This window comes from Mauremys mutica, chromosome 5, assembly GCF_020497125.1.
Source record: "Mauremys mutica isolate MM-2020 ecotype Southern chromosome 5, ASM2049712v1, whole genome shotgun sequence".
NCBI classification, from domain to species: Eukaryota; Metazoa; Chordata; order Testudines; family Geoemydidae; genus Mauremys; species Mauremys mutica.
In genome coordinates, this window is record NC_059076.1 from 18,058,541 (window position 1) to 18,077,565 (window position 19,025).

The following is a 19,025-nucleotide window of genomic DNA, read 5'->3' on the forward strand; positions in this document are numbered from 1 at the left end:
GCCAACACAGAACGCTTTTGAAAAATCTCACCCTCATTGTTTTCTTCCAGTTTTGTTAATGTTCTGGTAACTTCTCGTGCAGCTTTAATGGGATATAGTATTTTTTGTCACTTTCCATCCTAAACTGGTATATAGTGTTAATCATCGTCACTGTTAAACAGCTGCTGTGATACACATCAGAGTGTATACAATACAGGAGGAGAAATATTTGTCTTAATAGGGGTTGTCACAATGCGGCACTTCCTAAATGGGGAAGCATTTTGTCTTTAAGCTCTTTGGGACAGGGACATGCAGTGTGAAGTGAGAAAATTAGTAATAACTGAGGTGGATTTCAGTAGGGCAAGCAGGTTTGCGAACTCTAGAACGCAGCTTTAAAATGGAACATCAAATACATTGGAACAAATGTGCATCATGGAATTACACTTACAAGAACTGGGAGTGAAGGAGACATCTGTGTAAAAAGAAAAGGCCAATAATGTAATTTTGAGAATCACCACTACTTTTATTGAGTGAAAGGGGAAGATTTAAAGTGGGGGATGGGGTCTGGGGCTTGCCCTGCTCTGGCGCGCCAGCCAGAGAGCAGGGTTGGGGGCTGTTCCATGTGGCTCCCGGAAGCCACGGCATGGTCCCCGTCCAGTTTCTACATGCTCCAATGGCCCCCTCCGGTGCTCCAATGGGAGCTGCAGGGGTGGTGCCTGAAGATAGAGCAGTGTGCAGAGCTGCCTGGCCCTGCCTCCGCGTAGGAGCCAGAGGAGGGACATACTGCTGCTTCCAGGATCCGCTTGCAGTAAGCACTGCCCGGAGCCTACACCCCTGAACCTCTCCCCATGCCCCAACTCCCTGCCCCAGCCCTGATTCCCCCTCCCACTCTCCAAACCCCTCGATCCTAGCCCGGAGCACCCTCCTGCACCCCAAACCTCTCATCCCCAGCCCCACCCCAGAGTCTGCACCCCCAGCTGGAGCCTGCACTCCTGCACCCCACGCCTCAGCCCGGAGCCCCCTTCTGCACCCTGAATGCCTCATTTCTGGCTGCACCGCGGAGCCCGCACCCCCAGCCAGAGCCCTCACCCCCTCCTGCACCTGAACCCCTATTTTCTGAGCATTCATGGCCCACCATACAATTTTTATTCCCTGATGTGGCTCTTGGGCCAAAAAGTTTGCCCACCCCAATTTAAATAATTATATATTAAAAAGGAAACATGAAAATAAATATTTCTGAACATTTAAAAACATTACCCTCATGAACCACATAACATAACATCTGTGTATGGTAGTGTAACTCCACTGGTCTCTATAGAATTACAGTTGGGATGAATTTAGCCGGTTGTTTGTAATTCACTACAGTAGTGATTAGGGGAGAGAAAAAAGCCAGCAGAGTCCTCTTGATTGGAAGGAGGGGCCATACTTACTTTTCCGGGCAGTTGTAGCTTCTGGTGAGCTACTCTTCCTCAAAGATGGTCTGTGATCTGCTGAGGTACTAGGGACAGCCTTCAGGTCATCTAGCGGAGCAGTTAACAGTGAGTGCACTGGAGACCTATCTTTGTATCTCTCCTCCTGGGAGAACTTCTTTGGGGAAGAGGCATAACGAGGAGCGGCAGTGAAGATGGATGGACTTGCTAGAAAATCGACACAGTACAATTTGAATAAATGCTCATATTCTACCCTTAATGTGAGTTCTGCTATGCAATCATTTCATAACCCTGTTCTCTTCTTTGCATTCTTTGATCCTTCCCATTTTCCATCAGCAGCCAACACAGCAGCACCTACCCTCTAGCCAAGAGTACAGAGAGTATAACTTCTTTGCAAGTCACATGCAGTATTGATGCATGGATTGTCAACTGGAAGATGGCTTGTACTTTTTCCCTAGAGGAGTATGGCCAAGTGTATTTCTGCTAACTACTTGTTTCTGGCACCCTTGGAGAAGCACCAGATTTTCAACAATTCAGACAGGAGTTTCAAAGTTGTTCACCAACCCAGTTCTTGCTTTACCTTCTGTCTAGCTACTTAGGAGAAGGCTTAGGACAATATTTTCAAAGTTGGGTGCCCAAAATTTATACGGAGGCATCTAAATAAAAATGACCAGCGTGTAAGAGGTGCTGAGTAACCCTTACTCCAAATGAAGTCAATGAGAGGTGCCATTACGCAGCACCTCTGAAAATCAGGTCTCTTATTTAGTTACCTAAATATGGAATTAGAGGCCTAAATGTAGGCACCCAAGTTTGAAAATGTTGCCTTGTAACTAGGTAAGACCACTACTGTTAACAAATACCTGTTATGGAAATTCATTTTGTCAAGTGGAAGATATTCATGGGGAAAACCATAATAAACACAGTAATTTGTTGGAATCGCTCTAGAACTGGGAAAACAGCTAACTGGAAAGCCCTCCTCATCTTTTCAATTCTTAGTACATGTGCTGATGTCACTCTCAAGAGAGCTGACCTATGAATAATAAAACACATATGATGAAGCACTTTGCTAAGTGCTTTAGAGATTTTGTAAAAAGCTCCTGCTAAGAGACACTTGTAAACCTTACCTATGAAAATACACTTGTTTCCTGTCTCTATACAATTCTGCTCTGTGCCGAGCCATGCCTACTTGAAACATGCATTCTTTAGTGCAGCCAGTGAAAACTCACCAGTGGGTGTGAAGGGCCGAGTAGCAGTTTGGTCCTCAAGATCCGAAACATGTAAAGTTAAAGGCTCCCTGCAAGCAAAATAATGGCAAGACTAGCATTCCCTCCTGAACGTGCCAGGCTGAGATTTCGCTGGAGTAGCTAATCCCCACAATGAGAAAGTGAAGCGTTTGCATGCATTCTAGAACTCTCAGACACATACATGAAAGGTAAATGGTGCATACAGGGTTCAAATGGGCTTACTTGGAGGGCTGAAAGAACCATTCCAGCATTCTTGTGCTCAGGCAATTCATTCTCATGCAATTTTTAGCGTAATGTTAAAGCTAATGGTCCAGCCTCATGCCTGGGTGTAGGTCAGTCCATCACTGGGGAAAGCTGTACAGCTGCAATGTGGCCACAACCTCTCTTCCCACAGAGGATGCTGGGGGGTGAGAAAGTGTAGCCCAGCAGAGGGCGATGTTGGCTGGAGAGGAGGGGATGCCTACAGTGCTGGGTGATGTCAAAATGTACCACATTCAGTGTGCTGCTCCTATCTAGATATTTACGTGCCCTCCATAAACATAGTATCCGAGAGTCTCTACTGATGACTGCAGTTTAAAGCGGCATGCCCCCAGCTATGTTAGTACCACAATTTGAGTGCTTAGCGCCAGCTGAGGTCAGTTTAAGTTTTTCCACTGACTTCAATGGGCTCTGGATCCTTGTACAATATGGGGATTTCTGACTTTCATATAGGTTCCTATAGTTAGAATACTGGGTGTAGTACGTTATATCAAAGGGTTAACATATATAATTGCAGTCAGTCCACAGAGCAGAAACAAAACCAAAAGAATAGTAAGGAAAACACACCACACAAGCTCTACCTGGAGAGTAAACAGTGGGCTAAACCTTGACGTCCTTGCTTAGGTTTTACTCCAGTCTTAATTCCCAGGGAGAGTTTTGCCTGCATAAGGATGGAGTAAAGACTAAGATGCTGGTCTTGCAGCGGGATCCATGTGGCCTGGCTTCTGTGCCCATGAGGGCCCTGCTGAAGTCAGTGTGGCACCAGGCAAAGAGAGGGGTTAGTCTGCAATGGAGCTTCATTAGATTGGCTGGAGCTTTGCCTGGGTACAGGGAGTCTGCCCACACAAAACAAACTGCAGGAGCAGGGTCTTACTGAGGACTTTTGGGTTAAAACCAGTTGGAAATACAATTACCAGAGCCGTACAGTAATCTTGTTGCAGAATTCATGCTGTAAGTGGGGAGGATTGCACAGAGGCTAAAGGAGTGTAACTCCAGCAGAGGGACATAAATAGGTGATGATGCTAACACAACAAACCATTGACATGAAAAGCTTATTTCAACATTTATGCACTAGCTACTTCAGTGCCTTGGCTATTGGCAGCAGCTGAGTGATAATCCTTTTCCATTTAACAGTGCTAGTGTATAAATAGTACATGCAATAGTTGTTTTAATTAGGGCATACATTTTATGAAAGGACAACGTAACACTGGTGGTTGTTCCATACATAATCTATGCAATGACAAGCATTCTGTTTAAGATAAATTTACTATACAGAGTGGGCTACATGCATTCCTGGTGTAACAGCCCTGGATTTACTCCTGGCTGTCTGTGGCACAGTGTATTTGATATAGAACTGTTCAGGTTCACATCTAGGTATGCTTTCCTGCTTTTGATTCTTCCTTGTTTGAGAAAGATTATCTCACTAGTAATAAGGCAGGTAGCATGCTATTAGACAGTGAGATCAGCATGCATGCTCTGATGTTGGGGTTACATGACGTATAAATATATAGCAGTTCAACTGCGATACACACATTAAAAACAACAAAGTGGCTGGGTTTTTTTTGTACTCATGCATATTTATATTCACTGATCATTTTATCAAATAATAACCTACTGCTAGTTATTTTCTCTTGACTTTTTGACAAAGACAGGTTATTTTATGGCAGCAAAAAAGGAAAAATTGAGGAAAAACTACTGCTTTGTCACAGAAAATAGGTTGATGAATCTGGCAGGAAGGCTTTACAAAGATAAAAACATAGCCTATAAACCAGCACTGAGATTTTTAATGCAGTGGCAATGCATGGTGACTATTAGAACAGAGAAAGCAGATGATTGCATCAGTCATTTCATAGGATGATTCAGTGTATAGACTGAGAACTGATTTACTGTATTACTAATGTCAGCTGAAAAATAAGGGATTTGTTTTGCAAATGGTTTGGTAAGAAGGACTGGCACATACCTTCCAACCAGTGTCTGGAAAACTAGATCAGATAACCTTGCTATCTGATATTATTATCCAAGAATGTTATTTGAAAGGAAAGTTCCTTCATTGTTTTTTCTCTCAGCTATGACTTAGGGCTAGATTCCAATGTCCTATGTCATGCTGAATAGTCCCATTTTAAGTCAACGGGACCACTTGTCGAGTAAGGTATCACCTAACATGAGGAGGGATATCAGAATCCGGCCCTAAATGGATTTCTGGAAATATGAAATTGGTTCATGATTTCTGGATTCCCCCAGTTTTCTGGCTTTCTGTGTCTTGGTGCTAACGTACTAATGTTCTGATTTTCAGAGATGCAGAGCTCCTGCTGATTTAAATGGGATTTGTAGCATATCTGAAATTCAGGTCATTAGTGCCTGCCATTTTAAGTCTACAACGAGCACTTTTGGGGCCTATTTCTACAGCAGAATCACCATGAGGAGCCACTAGTCCACACTAACAATCGTCATTTAAATATCATTGCAGCAACTTCATAATTCCACATGGGCTTTAATGGGACTCATTTATTCCTGGTGTGGTGGCACTGATTTTAGTGGGGTTGAACCAGGTGTAAATCAGCACTGATTTGGCCTGATCATCAGGGCTGGCTCCAGCGTTTTTGCCGCCCCAAGTGGCGGGGGAGGGGGGGAAAAGCCGCGATCGGCAGCACTTTGGCGGCAGGTCCTTCCCGTTGGCCGCCCCAAGCACCTGCTTGCTGCGCTGGTGCCTGGAGCCGGCCCTGCTGATCATATTTGTTAACGCTCTTTCTAAGAAGCATCCTGACAGTGCTTCACAAATAATACAGCATTGAAAAGCACAGGAATAACTCAATTTAACAAATCCTCCACATCCTAGAAAATAACTAACAAAGAGATAGTGAGATCAACATGCATGCTCTGATGGTGCTGGGGTTACACACAGTTAAGTGGCATCACTTCTCACCTGCTGAAAGTATCCTGCCCCAAGCTTCCTTCAGGAGCGGAGTCTCTCACGGCAGTATCTCTGTATGAAAAGACATAGGCCAGTTAGAAACCCATGAAGCATTACCATCAGGACTGCTAGATTGCCCAGGATTCCCAAGATGCAGCAGTACACAGCCGGATATGAAGAAAAAATTGCTAAAATGTTATATGCATTCATCAAGACGTTTACACGTTATAATGGAAGTTGGGGGACTGTTGCAGATTGGCTGCCCTTTGTGACTAGGTCTACACTGCAGCTGGGATGAGTTTCCCAATGGGGATAGACAGAGAAGGTAGCCCCACTTGAGGTAGCATGCTGAAAACAGCAGTGTGGCCACAGCGGCATGGCCAGCAGCTCGGGCGAGGCACCCAAGTCCAAACCTACCTGACCTTCTGGGTCCATACTTGGGCAGGTAGCCCAACCATCACCTGTGTCACCCTGGCCACACTGCCGTTTTTAGTATGCTAGTTTGAGCAGAGCTCCCACGTCTACCCACCCGTGCTGGGAAGCATGCTCCCTACTGCAGTGTAGACATTTCCTTAAGGCGGGGTTGGGCTCAACCATGCCAGTGACCTGGCAGCTATCTGTCAGCTGGTCTTGGTTTGGCAACTTAATTATACCTAGTGACCCCAGTTGTGAAAGGGTCAGGAAGAGACTAGATAAGGAGGAAGGAGAACTCAGTTAGGGAGGACCCAGGAGAGAGGTGGTAGGAAGTACCCACTGCCTGGGAGGAGCCTGGGGAAACAGACTGAAGAAGGAAGCAGCACCAGGGGCTTTGAGGTTGAGGCTGTTTAATATGGGGTCTCTGGGCTAGAGCCCACCTTCAAGAGCCGAGGAAGAGGTGTACAACCCCAACATAAGACTACTGAGCCCAGGATGAGGCAGAGGACTGAGCCTAAAGGCTGGGATGAGGAGTAGCCCAAGTGAGGAAAGCAGGATCTCTGATGTTGGGACATTTTTGGACTTTAGTTGTACTTTTGTCATCCTGGAAGGGGTCTGGACTAGAAAGGACTTAGTCAGAGAGCTGACTCACAGACAGAATCAGGCCACTGCAGGGCCAAAGAGGCGACCGATGGGGGCACTAGAAGTGAAGACCCCACAGGGCCTTGACCTGATGCCAGAAGTGCTATGGTGGTGAGTTCAATTGCTTACAGACACCCTTAGTATTTCCTCTTTCCACCTGTAGCTACCTCTCAAGGCTTCGTGGGTGGATAGTGATAGAGTATGGAACTCACTGTCCTTCCCGTTGTCAGCAAGTTCACAGCATGGACTGATTTTTCACAATAGCTGCTTTGGAAACTATGAATAGGTTCCATCCCTGAACTTGGTATTTCCCAGTGCTTCCTTCCCTGGTTACAGCCTCACAAACCTGCCTGCAGCCAGGGCTTTGTATGGAGAGAGGGGACATGGCGACATGCGGAGCCTGGGCCCTCAGTGCCAGGGCAGGGCACAGCCCAGAGACTGTGCAAGGAAAGGTACTATGCAGCGGAGTCTCCTGTATTAAGCTCATGTTTCATCCAATGATATCTGATAACTCCCATGGATCACAACTCCCATAGTATGAATTCCTGCCTTTTCCCAATCTGGTCTCACATATCAGCCACTTTAAAGTTCTTATTGCACAGAAGTGTAGGGTTAGATTGTGGACCACGCATCTGGGTCAATTTCCAGAACCTACCAAGGACACGGATTGATTTAAAGTGTCAGGTTTGGGAGGTTTCTTGGCTGTGACCTAGAGAAGCAAATGTTGATTGATTTAATTTTGGAGCTTCACAAAAACACTCCCTTTCCATCACCAGCTCTGCTACCATGATCGCTTCCAGACTGAAAGCCCATTCTATCAAGTATTTTACTCATAAAGCACCACCTCCTCTCCATTAAGGCACTGGAGGAGAAAACCATCCACATAAATAAAAGCTTTCCTGAAATCCAAATCGTCAACAAGTCAGTTCTATCCCAGCTGGAGAGAAGCATATTGTTCCATCTGTCCATATGCTCTGTATTCAATTAATGTAACTTCACTAGAAAAGGAGCCACATTCACTCCCGGGGATTTCTGTAATGTCCTATGTATGACACCTTCAGATTCTTTACGGGGGTTTGAAACAATCAAAAAAGAGATTGCCCTTGGATAATCCTTACCAGGCTTTGCACTGCGCCTGGAGCATATTGGAAAGGGTTTGGGGAGTTTAATCAGTATTGTATGAATACCTATGAGGTGCAGACCTGATCAATAGAGCTCACAGATATGTATCACGCTAATGTATCTCAGTGCTTTGATATTAAAAGAACTTCCAGTCACCTGGAACACAATACCAGGGATTTTCTTCACCATCTTAAAACCTATCTTGCTAATCAACTCTACTGCCATTGTTTCCCAAAAGCTAGTCCCTCTGGTTTTACTGCATTCAGGGATTCTCAGGCCAGAAGAGACCTCTGTGGACATCTAGGTATAACACAGGCCACAGACTTTCCCAAAATAATTTCTAGAATGTATCTTTTAGAAAACATCCAATCTTGAGTTTAAAATTGTCAGTAATACAGAATCCACTTTGACCCTTGGTAAACTATTCCAATGGTTACTCTCATAATTAAAAATTTACACCTTATTTTCAGTCTGAATTTGTCTAGCTTCAGCTTCCAGCCATTGGATCATGTTGTACCTTTCTCTGCTAGACTGAAAAGCTCATTATTACTGAATCAAGTCACCCCCTAACCTTCTCTTTGTTAAGCTAAATAAATTGAGTTCCTTGAGTCTATCACTATAAGGCAGGTTTTCTAAGCCTTTAATGATTCTTTTGGCTCTTTTCTGAACCCTCTCCAATTTATCTACATCCTTCTTGAATTGTGGGCCCCAGAACTGGACACGGCATTCCAGCGGTGTCTGGACCTGTGACATACACACTTTAGCTGTATTAAAACACACATTGTTTGATTGCGCTGTTTTCCAGGCAATCCAGATCACTGTGAATCAGTGACCTGTACTCTTCATTATTTACCACTCTTCCAATTTTTGTTTCATTTGCAAAATTTATCAGTGATGATTTTATGTTTTCTTCCAGGTCATTGATACCATAGGGTCAAGAACTGATGCCTCTGAGACCCCCACAGGAAACACACCTGCTTGATGACAATTCCCCATTTACAGTTACATTCTAAGACCTATCAGTTATCCAGTTTAATCCATTTAATGTGTGCCATGTTAATCTTATATGGTTCTGGTTTTTTTCATAAAAATATAATGCAGTACCAAGTCAAACATCTTAGAGAAGTCTATGAGGTTAACATATTACCTTTATCAAACAAATTTATATTCTCATAAAAAAATCAAACTAGTTTGACAGGATCTATTTTCTATAAAACCATGTTGATTGGCACAATTACATTACTCTGTCATTTTTTATTAAGTCCCATGTCAGCTGCTCCATTATCTTGCCTGGGATTGATGTCAGGCTACCAAGCCTATAATTACCTGGATCATCTCATTTACCCTTTTTTAAAATTGGCACAACATTAGCTTTTCTTTAGTCTTCTGGAACTTCCTCATTGTTCCAAGACTTACTGAAAACCAGTCTGAATGGTTCAGTGAGCTTATCAGCCAGCTCTTTTGAACTTCTTGGAAGCAAGTTGTCTGGACCTACTGATTTTAAAATGTTCAGCTTTAGTAGCTTCTATTTAACATCCTCTAGAGAAACAAGTAGACTAATTCCCGGATTATTGGTAAAAGTCGGGGACATTCTCAGTCAAATGACTATGTTTCTTACTTGCTGTATATATCCTGTCGCAAGCTGCATGTGACAGCAGATTCTCTACTTGCAGCATCTCTGTATGGGAAAAAATGTACCATGGTTAACAATATCAAGAAAAGCACTACCATGAGGATTGGCAGATATAGTCATTTTCTGAGGAATAATTAGTTCTGGAAAGGATTCTCCAGTCCTCATGTCAACTCACATGGGGAACACAATGTCACACAGAAGAGAGAAAACAGAAGGCAAATCTTTCCAAAGAAACTGTTCTTACAAAATGTCAAAGATTTACTGCTAGACGTTGAAAACCATTTCTTGAGCTCATGGCTGAATTAGCAACACAGAAGCCAATGGCTTATCTCACTTCCATCATAAAGATATAATACAGACAATCATTATAATCCAGACATTGGCAATTCAGCACTGTTGACTGCCCTGTGTTCTGAAACATTCTTCCCTTGTTATGAGTAGAGCCCTACCAAATTCATGGCCGTGAAAAACACATCACAGACCATGAAATCTGGTCTCCCCTTGTGAAATCTCATCTTCTGTGTGATTTTACACTATACTATACGGATTTCAGGGGGTTTCTCAAACTGGGGGTTCTGACCCAAAAGGGAGTTTCTGGGGGGGTTGCTGTATTGTCACCCTTTCTTCTACGCTGCCTTCAGAGTTGGGCAGCCAGAGAACGGCAGCTGTTGGCTGGGTGCCCAGCTATGAAGGCAGTGCCCTGCCAGCAGCAGCGCAGAAGTAAGGGTGGCAATACCATCCATGCCATCCTTACTTCTGCGCTGGTGCTGGTGGTGACTCTGCCTTCAAACCTGGGCTCCTGGCCGCCCTCCTGCTGCCCAGCTCTGAAAGCAGCACAGTCACCAGCAGCAGCAGCGCAGAAGTAAGCGTGGCAATACCATACCATGCCATCTTTACTGCTGTGCTGGTGCTGGTGGTGACTCTGCCTTCAGAGCTGGGCTTCTGGCCAGCAGCTGCCAATGTCCAGCTCTGAAAGCAGCACCGCTGCCAGCAGCAGCACAGAAATAAGTGTAGCAGAACTGCAACCCCCCTACAATAACCTTGCAAACCCCCACCCCCAACTCCATTTTGGGTCAGGACCTCTACAATTACAACACTGTGAAATTTCAGATTTAAATAGTTGAAATCATGAAATTTACAATTTTTAAAATCCTATAACCATGAAATTGACCAAAATGGATCATGCATTTGGTAGGGCCCTCGTTATGACTGTCAAGACTCTCAAAGGGTTTGATGCTGATGACACTAATTTCTGGTTCAGTAAAAAACAGCTACTCAACCAAAACAGTAAAAAGCCCGAGAATGGGATGTTTTGTATATGAGGCTGATCTGACAAAGCCCCAATTTTACATACAATGGGAGATAAATAATTCTTGAAATAAGGAATATATTCTAATGCAAAGTCATGAATGATGTTAATCTTTACAAACTCTCTATTTCTGGATCCAGAGCATCAGGCTTTTACAAGTGATGCTGGTTTTGATATTTTTGTTTAACATGATCTATGAAGTCATTGTAGTGTTCTAAGAGAAACCATTCGCCTGTCTCCCACATAGGGGGTGACCAGACAGCAAATGTGAAAAATCGGGACAGGGTGGGGGGTAATAGGAGCCTATATAAGAAAAAGGCCCAAAAAATCAGGACCGTCCCTATAAAACCGGGACATCTGGTCACCCTACTCTCACATGGCAGGATACTTCCATAATACAGAAGAAGGGGGTTCACAAATGATCATAAAATCTGAAATGCTTAGATGGAAAGTAAATAAACAAGACATCACCGGGGTGCAAATGATGCAGTCATTTGCTAGTTCCACTACCATCATAGCCATATATCATCCTCAGCCTGTGATATGGATTCATTAGACCATGGCACAGATACCTTGCCTATCTTTTTAATTTGGGCCACCATTCTCCTTCTGCACTCTTATAAGCAACCACTACTCTTCTCCCAGAAAGCAGCTTATCAATAAGGGCTGTTGCATGAGCAATATGGCTAATCTCTCTGGATACCTTGAGTCCATTCCTAAATCCCGGTTTCCTGTACAACAGTATCCTGCACTGTCCCCAAAGCACTTGAGTGGCCAGATTTTAGTTTCAGAAGGCTATATATGTCCAGATTAATTTACACTTTTCTTACATTGTGTTTCTCAAGGTGGCTAAAGGTAACTCTCTCCTGCCATCGCTGTCACTCTTACTGAGAACCATGGAGGGGATCTCATCAATCGTACTTCTTAATTCCTGGAGAAGCCGCTTTAAATCTCGCAGTGGGTCCTCCTTCACAATGCCTGGCTTGGGTGGCATCTGAATTAAATATTCATTTATAAAAGAAATCTTTAAAATGGCATTTTGCTTTCCAGAACCTATATATACCCAGCTAAAGACAGACATTTCTCTTTTGTTCTTAGTTAGTAGATTTTTTAACTCTATTTTAGTGGAGGCTATCTAGAGGTTTGACCATGAAAATTTGATCATTATCAAAATATTTTATAAGAGGTGACTATACTATGTAAGTTAATAAGCCGTCTCTCTTTCAGAATATTGTAAAGAAAATCATAACATGATTATACACAGTACTGGATATAGATGTACATTTTTATATACATACACAAATACTATGTTCAAAAAACATTATTAAGGTTGCAAAGTTAAGCACTCAAAAGTTAGGAAATGCAACCTTAATTCAGCCTCCCGGTGCATACGCATTGTAAAGCAGTCTTTAATTACACGATCACATACTATATTTTCCACAGGACTTCCATCTCATTCAGCGTACATGATGCATAGTCCTCACTCAATGAAAATTAAGTTATATTCAATATTTAAAATATTGAATTTAATAAAATTTAATATTTTGTTTTCTCCTGATTATTCAATGGGTGGCCCTAGGCCTTATTTAGTGAACCCTAGTCAACCCCGGCTCTGAACAGAGAATTATTAATTTCCTCATCAGCTTTTTTCTGGAGCTCCTCACTACAGTATCTGATTATTCACAAACACGCATGAATTCATTAGCACAACACCTCCTGTGAAATGAGGGGCTGGTATTACTCCCATTTTACAGATAGGAGTAGGGAACAGAGGCACAGGGATTTTAAGGTCAACAGTGTCCACTAATTTGGAGTGCCCAATCTGGGACCCCTAGGACCTGATTTTTCAGATTACTTAGCATTCTATAACACTTTATATGTTTGAAGCACAACTTGGATTGACTTCAGTTGCAGCTGTGAATGCTCAGCAATTTTGCAAATCAAGACCCGTGGGCTCAAGTCAGGCACCCAGAAAATGAGGACCACACTATTAGAGTGCTTGAGCTGCTCAAAGAAAAGATTGCCAGAATTCTTTTTAACCTGGGCAAAACAATGCACTTTTCTCTAACCTCGTTCTTCGAAATGGGTTAAACCGTTCTCTCTGAAATGGGTTTTTCTTTCTTAAAGTCATCTTGAAACAGACACCCGGTATAAAAAAATTTCAGCCCAAATGCTTAAAGGTTGGCAAAGTTATAAGCATCTAATAATAGGATATTATAATGGGAAGTGTCAGGCAATCTTAATAGGTGGGGCTTACAATGGGTATGTCTACACTACAATTAGACACCCATGTCTGGCTTGGGCTCCCGGGGCTTGGGCTTGTGAGGCTGTTTAATTGCAGTGTAGACATTTGGGCTTGGGCTGGAGCCCAAGCTCTGGGACTCCACGAGGGGGGAAGGTACCAGAGCTTGGGCTCCAGCTTGAGCCTGGATATCTACACTGCAATTAAACAGCCCCTTAGCCAGAGTCAGCTGCCACTGGCCCACAGTGGGTTTTACATTGCAGTGTAGACATCCCCAGAAAGGCCAAGTGCATCCTTGCTGTGACTCCACTGATTTCATTGGAGTCACACAATTGATACATTTTGCTCACATGCTGTATATACAGAAAAAGGGACACATTAGAAAGTGAAGTTAGTTGGTAACTGGAACTTTTTAAGTGCATGTCTCCAAGTGATAAAAGGCAAAACTTTGGCCAAAGCTTTTTTATAATTTCCTAGCTGCTTTGTCTGTTCTCAGAAAACTCAGAGATAGGTAACAGTTTATGCAGACATTCAATGGACAGAGCAAATAGACAATTCGTAGGCTAAAGTACACAAACATGCCTTAGCCGCAAAATTATGGTCATCGTTTAGTGACGTTTTCTCTGCTGTGTGAAAGAGAAACTAGCAATGATGTGGAGTGAGCAAACCATTTCTTTTCTGAGAAAGCAATAAAAACCTTTTGCACTGGAGTTACTGAAGTTCTCCCAATGGTGCATTAGCATGCTCGAGTTAAATGTCAGCATTTGGTTTACACTGGACCCGGCAAAGATAAAGCTGAACATACTGTAAATATACAAGGTCCAATTCTGGCCTCACGTGGCCACACCCTCTAGAAAGGTTATTCTCACACAAGGGAAGGGAAAGGCTGGGCACGGGGCCCTTTCCTCAGCACTGCTGCCTGCTACCCACTCCTATAAATCCGTGGGCACTAGTGTAGCTCCTGCAGGAGCTGTGCTATTTGGGACTCCCCTGAGCCACAGCTGTCCCTGTAGGAAATGTGAATTCCCAAAACACAAAGAGCAAAGCAGAAAAAAAAGACTGTAGATTTTATGTGCAGTATCTTATATTTCCCCATGGGATTAGTGGGGACAGTCTGCAACTTTTCGCCCTGCACCCCTCCCTACATGGGGCGTCTGTAGGGGCATGGAGGGGGCATGCCATGAGCACACGCAGAGGGCTGATGGGGCCTTAATTAGGTGCAATTCCTACTGAGATCAATGGATCTGCGTGAGGACAGAATTGGTCCCACGGTACATATTTACTGATACAAAATAAGGTGTGCACATAGTGACTGACAAACCCACACTCTGTTGTGTGCTAATGATCATGGGCTTGATCCAATTGCTACCAAACGTGATTGAGACTCTCATTTACTTTGGTGGGATCTGGGGCATGTCCTATATGGAGAATCATATAAAAACTATAGAGAAAATAATGGAGAATTATTTTCTGCATAAGATTTCGGTTAAATCCATAATTTAGGTGTATTTAAAAAGAACAGAGGAAGGTTACATAATCTAATATTAATACAAAAGCTGTCATAAACTAAAAGGAAAAAAAAATCAGAGAAAGCCAGTATGGAAGGAACTTTTAAAACATTCTCCTGCAGCATTTGCAACCAAACATTGCAGGATTGTACTGGTGCACGAGAACCAAAAAAGGAAATTGGCTGGAAACTGGAAATCTGACTAGTCTTTTCTCACTGTCTGTGCTGAGTGAGTTACAGAAAAGTCAAATGTATTTCAATGTAGTCTTTGTTTCAATATTTTAAAGTGTTATTAGTGACACAGGTAAGGAAATTAGTTTTAAAAAGCTAGTTTTTATTCTCCAACTGCTAAGAGAGTCTTAGCTAAATAAAAAGAAAAGGAGTAAGTCCATAATACGAGACGTTAAAGGAAATGAGTTAAGCCTGGTAGGTAAGAATCCCTTTGAAAAACCCCCACTGGAAATGACATCAGTTTTTGAACTTCAGAATAGCTCTGTGTCATGCTGACTTCACAATCTAGAGCAGATACTCACGTGAGGAATGAAGCCTTGAAAGGCTTGGGAAGGTGGCACGTTAGCGTGGGGATGAGTAAGTGGCAATGATATGTGGCGTGGCTTTCCAGAAGTAGAACCTGACGTATATCCTGGGCCCTGCAGTTCCTGCCGAAGAACAGTAGTCAGGTGTAAGCAGACAAAATGGTGTGCAGACTAAACCCTTTGGGACAGGGGCCATCTTTGTTATGTGTTTTTCACAGTGTGTAGCACAATAGGGCCTTGGTCCAAGATTCTCAAAAGTGACTAGTGACTCTGAGGGCCTCAAATCAGACCCCTTTAGGGTTGTCTCAGGTTGGGAACACAAAAATGGAGGCACCCAAAGTCAATAGTCACCTTTGAAAATCTTGGCTGGTCCATGACTGGTGTTCCTCCTATGCAGAATAAAAAACCATAGGATCACACTGACTGCAAGGAATCCTGAATGGCAGCAGGCAGTGTGATGCTATAAAATATGGCCCCCAGTGTAGTCCTATAATCTACTTTACAAGGCACACACAAGTTAACCCCTTTAAACCCATTAGTCACACCCACTTCCAGCAGTTTGCTTTGTGCTCAGAATTCCATGTATTGCTGTGGTGGTTACAACTGTTTTCTATCTGGGAAGCACTCAGGGGTAATGATTCTTAGGAGCTGCCACAGGGTGGCTCACCCCTTAAAGGTTGTGATGAGCCAGGCTTGATTATAGAAGGAGTCACACAGGAGAGAGAACAGGGTGATTGCCCTAAAAAGAGCAGCAGGAGGCTGCAGTGGGGGTTGTACAGAATAGCAAAGAGAAACTGCAGAGTGTGCGAAGACCGCATGTGGAGAAGGCCCTGAGGCCAAGGGAGCTGTGACAGAGAGAAGCCCAGGGACCAGGCAGCTTCTGTGGAGAAACCTGGATGGAGTCTGGGCTTAAAGGCAAGAGATGGAAGGCTAAGCTCCAGCTAGGAAGAACTGGGAGGACAAGCTGGGACAGAATAAGAGCTCTGCCTATGAGCGAAGACACCAGAGCTTAGTATGGACTCTTGTGTGGTGATGGGCTTTATCTTGGGACCCTGTGATGATTAAGAACTATTTCTGTTATTGAAGTGGCCCGAGGCAGGGGTGATGTTATCCTAGAAAAGAATCATCCTATTATGAAGCCAGCCACAGGCAAAGGGTGGGACAGCTGTGTGAAGGTTGTGTGCAGTTCTTACAGGTCCTGCAAAAGGGATCAGTGTGCCTGTACAGTGCCCCAGGACGGAGTGCTTAGTGCATGTCCATCCTGCTATAGAAACCACTACAAAACAAAATTGTCCCATATTTTAATGTCCAGTTAAATAACTTATTACTGTTCTGGGTGCATTATTCATTTTCATATAGAATTCAGTAAAACTCTCAAATTCTAATTCACCTGAAACTGCCAGAAAATCTCAGGAGTATCACAAAAGTCTTAGTACTTGTCACAGAAGCATGGTGCCAAAGCATTCCCATTACAATTTTAATTCATTTTAAGTCAGACCCTGATACCCTTACTCACATGGAATAGTATTTTACAAGCAAGTGATATCAAAGGCACCACTTGTGAAGGGGTGATGTTAAACCTGAGTTAAGGGTATCAGATAAGTACCCTTGGGCATATGCTGAAGTAAAAGGAGGATAGTATTAAAACTAGAACCAAGAGTAAATGCCTAAATTTTTCAGTCCACATATTAGCTATAAAGAACTTACTTTTATATCCAAAGTGTGTTGTAGTTTGAAGCGCATGGCTTCTTGCTCCTGACACTGGATTATGCACTGACATTCTGCAAATTGCATAGATGCCTGCAAGAGAGAATATGAGGTTTAATTAACCTTTTCTTTGTTTTCTATTAAATGTTTTAATCCTCTCTCTCTAATAAGAACAAGGGGCCCTACAAAGAGACCTTTCATTTGTATAGTGCCAGCAGAGCTTCCAAAAGGCAGCTGAATTGCCATATGACCCTAGTAGCAAGGATACCCACACAACAACCTTAATGAAAGGAGATGTTCCTATTGGAAAGAATCCTGAACACCTATGGGATTAGTAATCCAAGTGTATTAACTAGGCAAAGCCCTCTTCAAGGCTTTAAAATGGATGAGGGGGTGAAGTCTGGAATCTATACTCTGTTAAATAATACAACTTGTTAAAGATTGTTTATAGCGGAAAAATGTGATATATGCAGATATGATAATACGTATTCTGGTTCTTTAAATCTGTAGCAGGAAACTAAGCAACAGGAGCTGGGGAAGTTTCTGAGCCCGAGCGCTACTGTGAGGCAGAGAGGGACAGGGACACTTTAGGGAGGGTGTTTTCATAATTCTAATAAAGTTCCTTGTTCAGTGTTAGAAGAAACTGAGTTTCTTTCTGTCATTCTTTGCCATTGTCACATGACAAAAAGGCAGTTGACTCTCTATGCTCACTGAAGCATGGTGAATACAGTGTTCATTACACATAATTAGCTGCTTCTTGTTTGCACGGTAGTTTCTATTTCAACATTCAACTCAGAAATAATTTATGAGCAGCAGGTTGATCAATTACATTTAATGATGTCTACACAGTGGAGGCTCTTCAGGGTAGGTAAGATAGGCACTATCTGTCCTGTCTGACCATCCGTTATGATCTTTACCCACTGCTTTAAATGGGCTCTGACTGTACTTTTACAGTTAGTTTTCACCCACTCACTTTCAGACAGCACCAGCCTTCATTGTGCCTATGCCTTTGTTAGTCGGCTATATTATTACTGTATGTTCTGTTACACACAACAAAGCTGTGCTAACAACATTATTAATATTGCCGAGTCAAGCACTCAAATTTAGGAAATGGCCAGAATTAAGGATGCCTGTGGTGCTGGCTCTGCATCTGATCTGTCTTCCCCCCTCTCGCAGGCTGAGTCTCTGTTCTTAGGATCTTCATCCCAGTCATCCCAATAGCCACTTTGTCTCAGTCTCCTTGCCCAACCAGTCTCTGTCCACCCCACAGGCTCCTTGTTCTAATCTACTCCTTCTCCGCACCCCACTAGGACTATTTCTCTTCTCCTCTGTATATGCGTCAAGCACGTTCCTATTGTATGCTGCCTGTATGCCTGGACGGAGCAGGACTTTGTGGCACATGAGGGAAAGTCCACCTGCTCTCAGTTCCTGTGCCCAGTGCCCCCTGGTGGCCCATGCAGTCCTGAGATGGAGTTTTATGGGGATGGCACATGCACAGTCTGGTTGGCACATAGGCGCTGTGAGGGGTTGAGCGTGGCCAGTGCAGATGGAATTTAGCTGCCCAATTCTAACAAGTCTATACTGAAGATATGCAAATGGAGACTTTTTCAAGGGTTTATAGGTTGGTGCAGCTTGGGTGTTTTTCACAGGGATAGGAAAAGGCACATCTGGGGCCCCAAGGCAACCCCCTGCTGAATTTCAAGTCCTTGCTCCACAGAATGGAGGCACTTGAGCTCCTCCATGAAATGGTTGTAAAAAAATTTAACATGGGAAAAGCACATTATTCTTCCACAATATCTTTTTCAGAAAGGGATGAACGGTTCTAGCTGAAACTCTCCTGAAAACTTCAGCCTGAGGCAGAACCCAGCATGGAAACTTTCGGCCTGAATGGTTAAAGTATGGCAAAGTTGTAAAGCAACAGAAAAACCATGTTATAATGGGAAGTGTTAGGCAATTTTAAGTATAGGTGTCACTACCAGCTCCACCTCTAACAACAGTTAGTTTTACATGGCTGTTTGGGTCCTCACCTGGAGGCTGGAGTGCTGTCTAGACCCAGGGGGCAGGATCTGCTGTGATAAGCTCAACCAGACA

At 43.4% G+C, this 19,025-nt stretch overlaps 1 protein-coding gene across 10 annotated transcripts in view; it reads right to left on the reverse strand.

Moving 5' to 3' along the window:
* Positions 1–19,025, reverse strand: part of CCDC158 (coiled-coil domain containing 158) — a 58,706-nt gene that overhangs the window by 4,734 nt on the left and 34,947 nt on the right. For 9 of the 10 annotated variants that reach the window (XM_045018440.1, XM_045018434.1, XM_045018441.1 and 6 more), the window contains 8 exons: positions 16,935–17,027; positions 15,225–15,350; positions 11,773–11,936; positions 9,619–9,678; positions 5,835–5,894; positions 2,636–2,703; positions 1,410–1,616; positions 428–451 (listed from right to left, as the gene is read on the reverse strand). In XM_045018440.1, coding sequence (XP_044874375.1) covers positions 428–451; positions 1,410–1,616; positions 2,636–2,703; positions 5,835–5,894; positions 9,619–9,678; positions 11,773–11,936; positions 15,225–15,350; positions 16,935–17,027 — 802 coding nt within the window. The remainder of the gene's footprint in view (positions 1–427; positions 452–1,409; positions 1,617–2,635; positions 2,704–5,834; positions 5,895–9,618; positions 9,679–11,772; positions 11,937–15,224; positions 15,351–16,934; positions 17,028–19,025) is intronic. The other variant, XM_045018433.1, reaches the window with a different exon arrangement.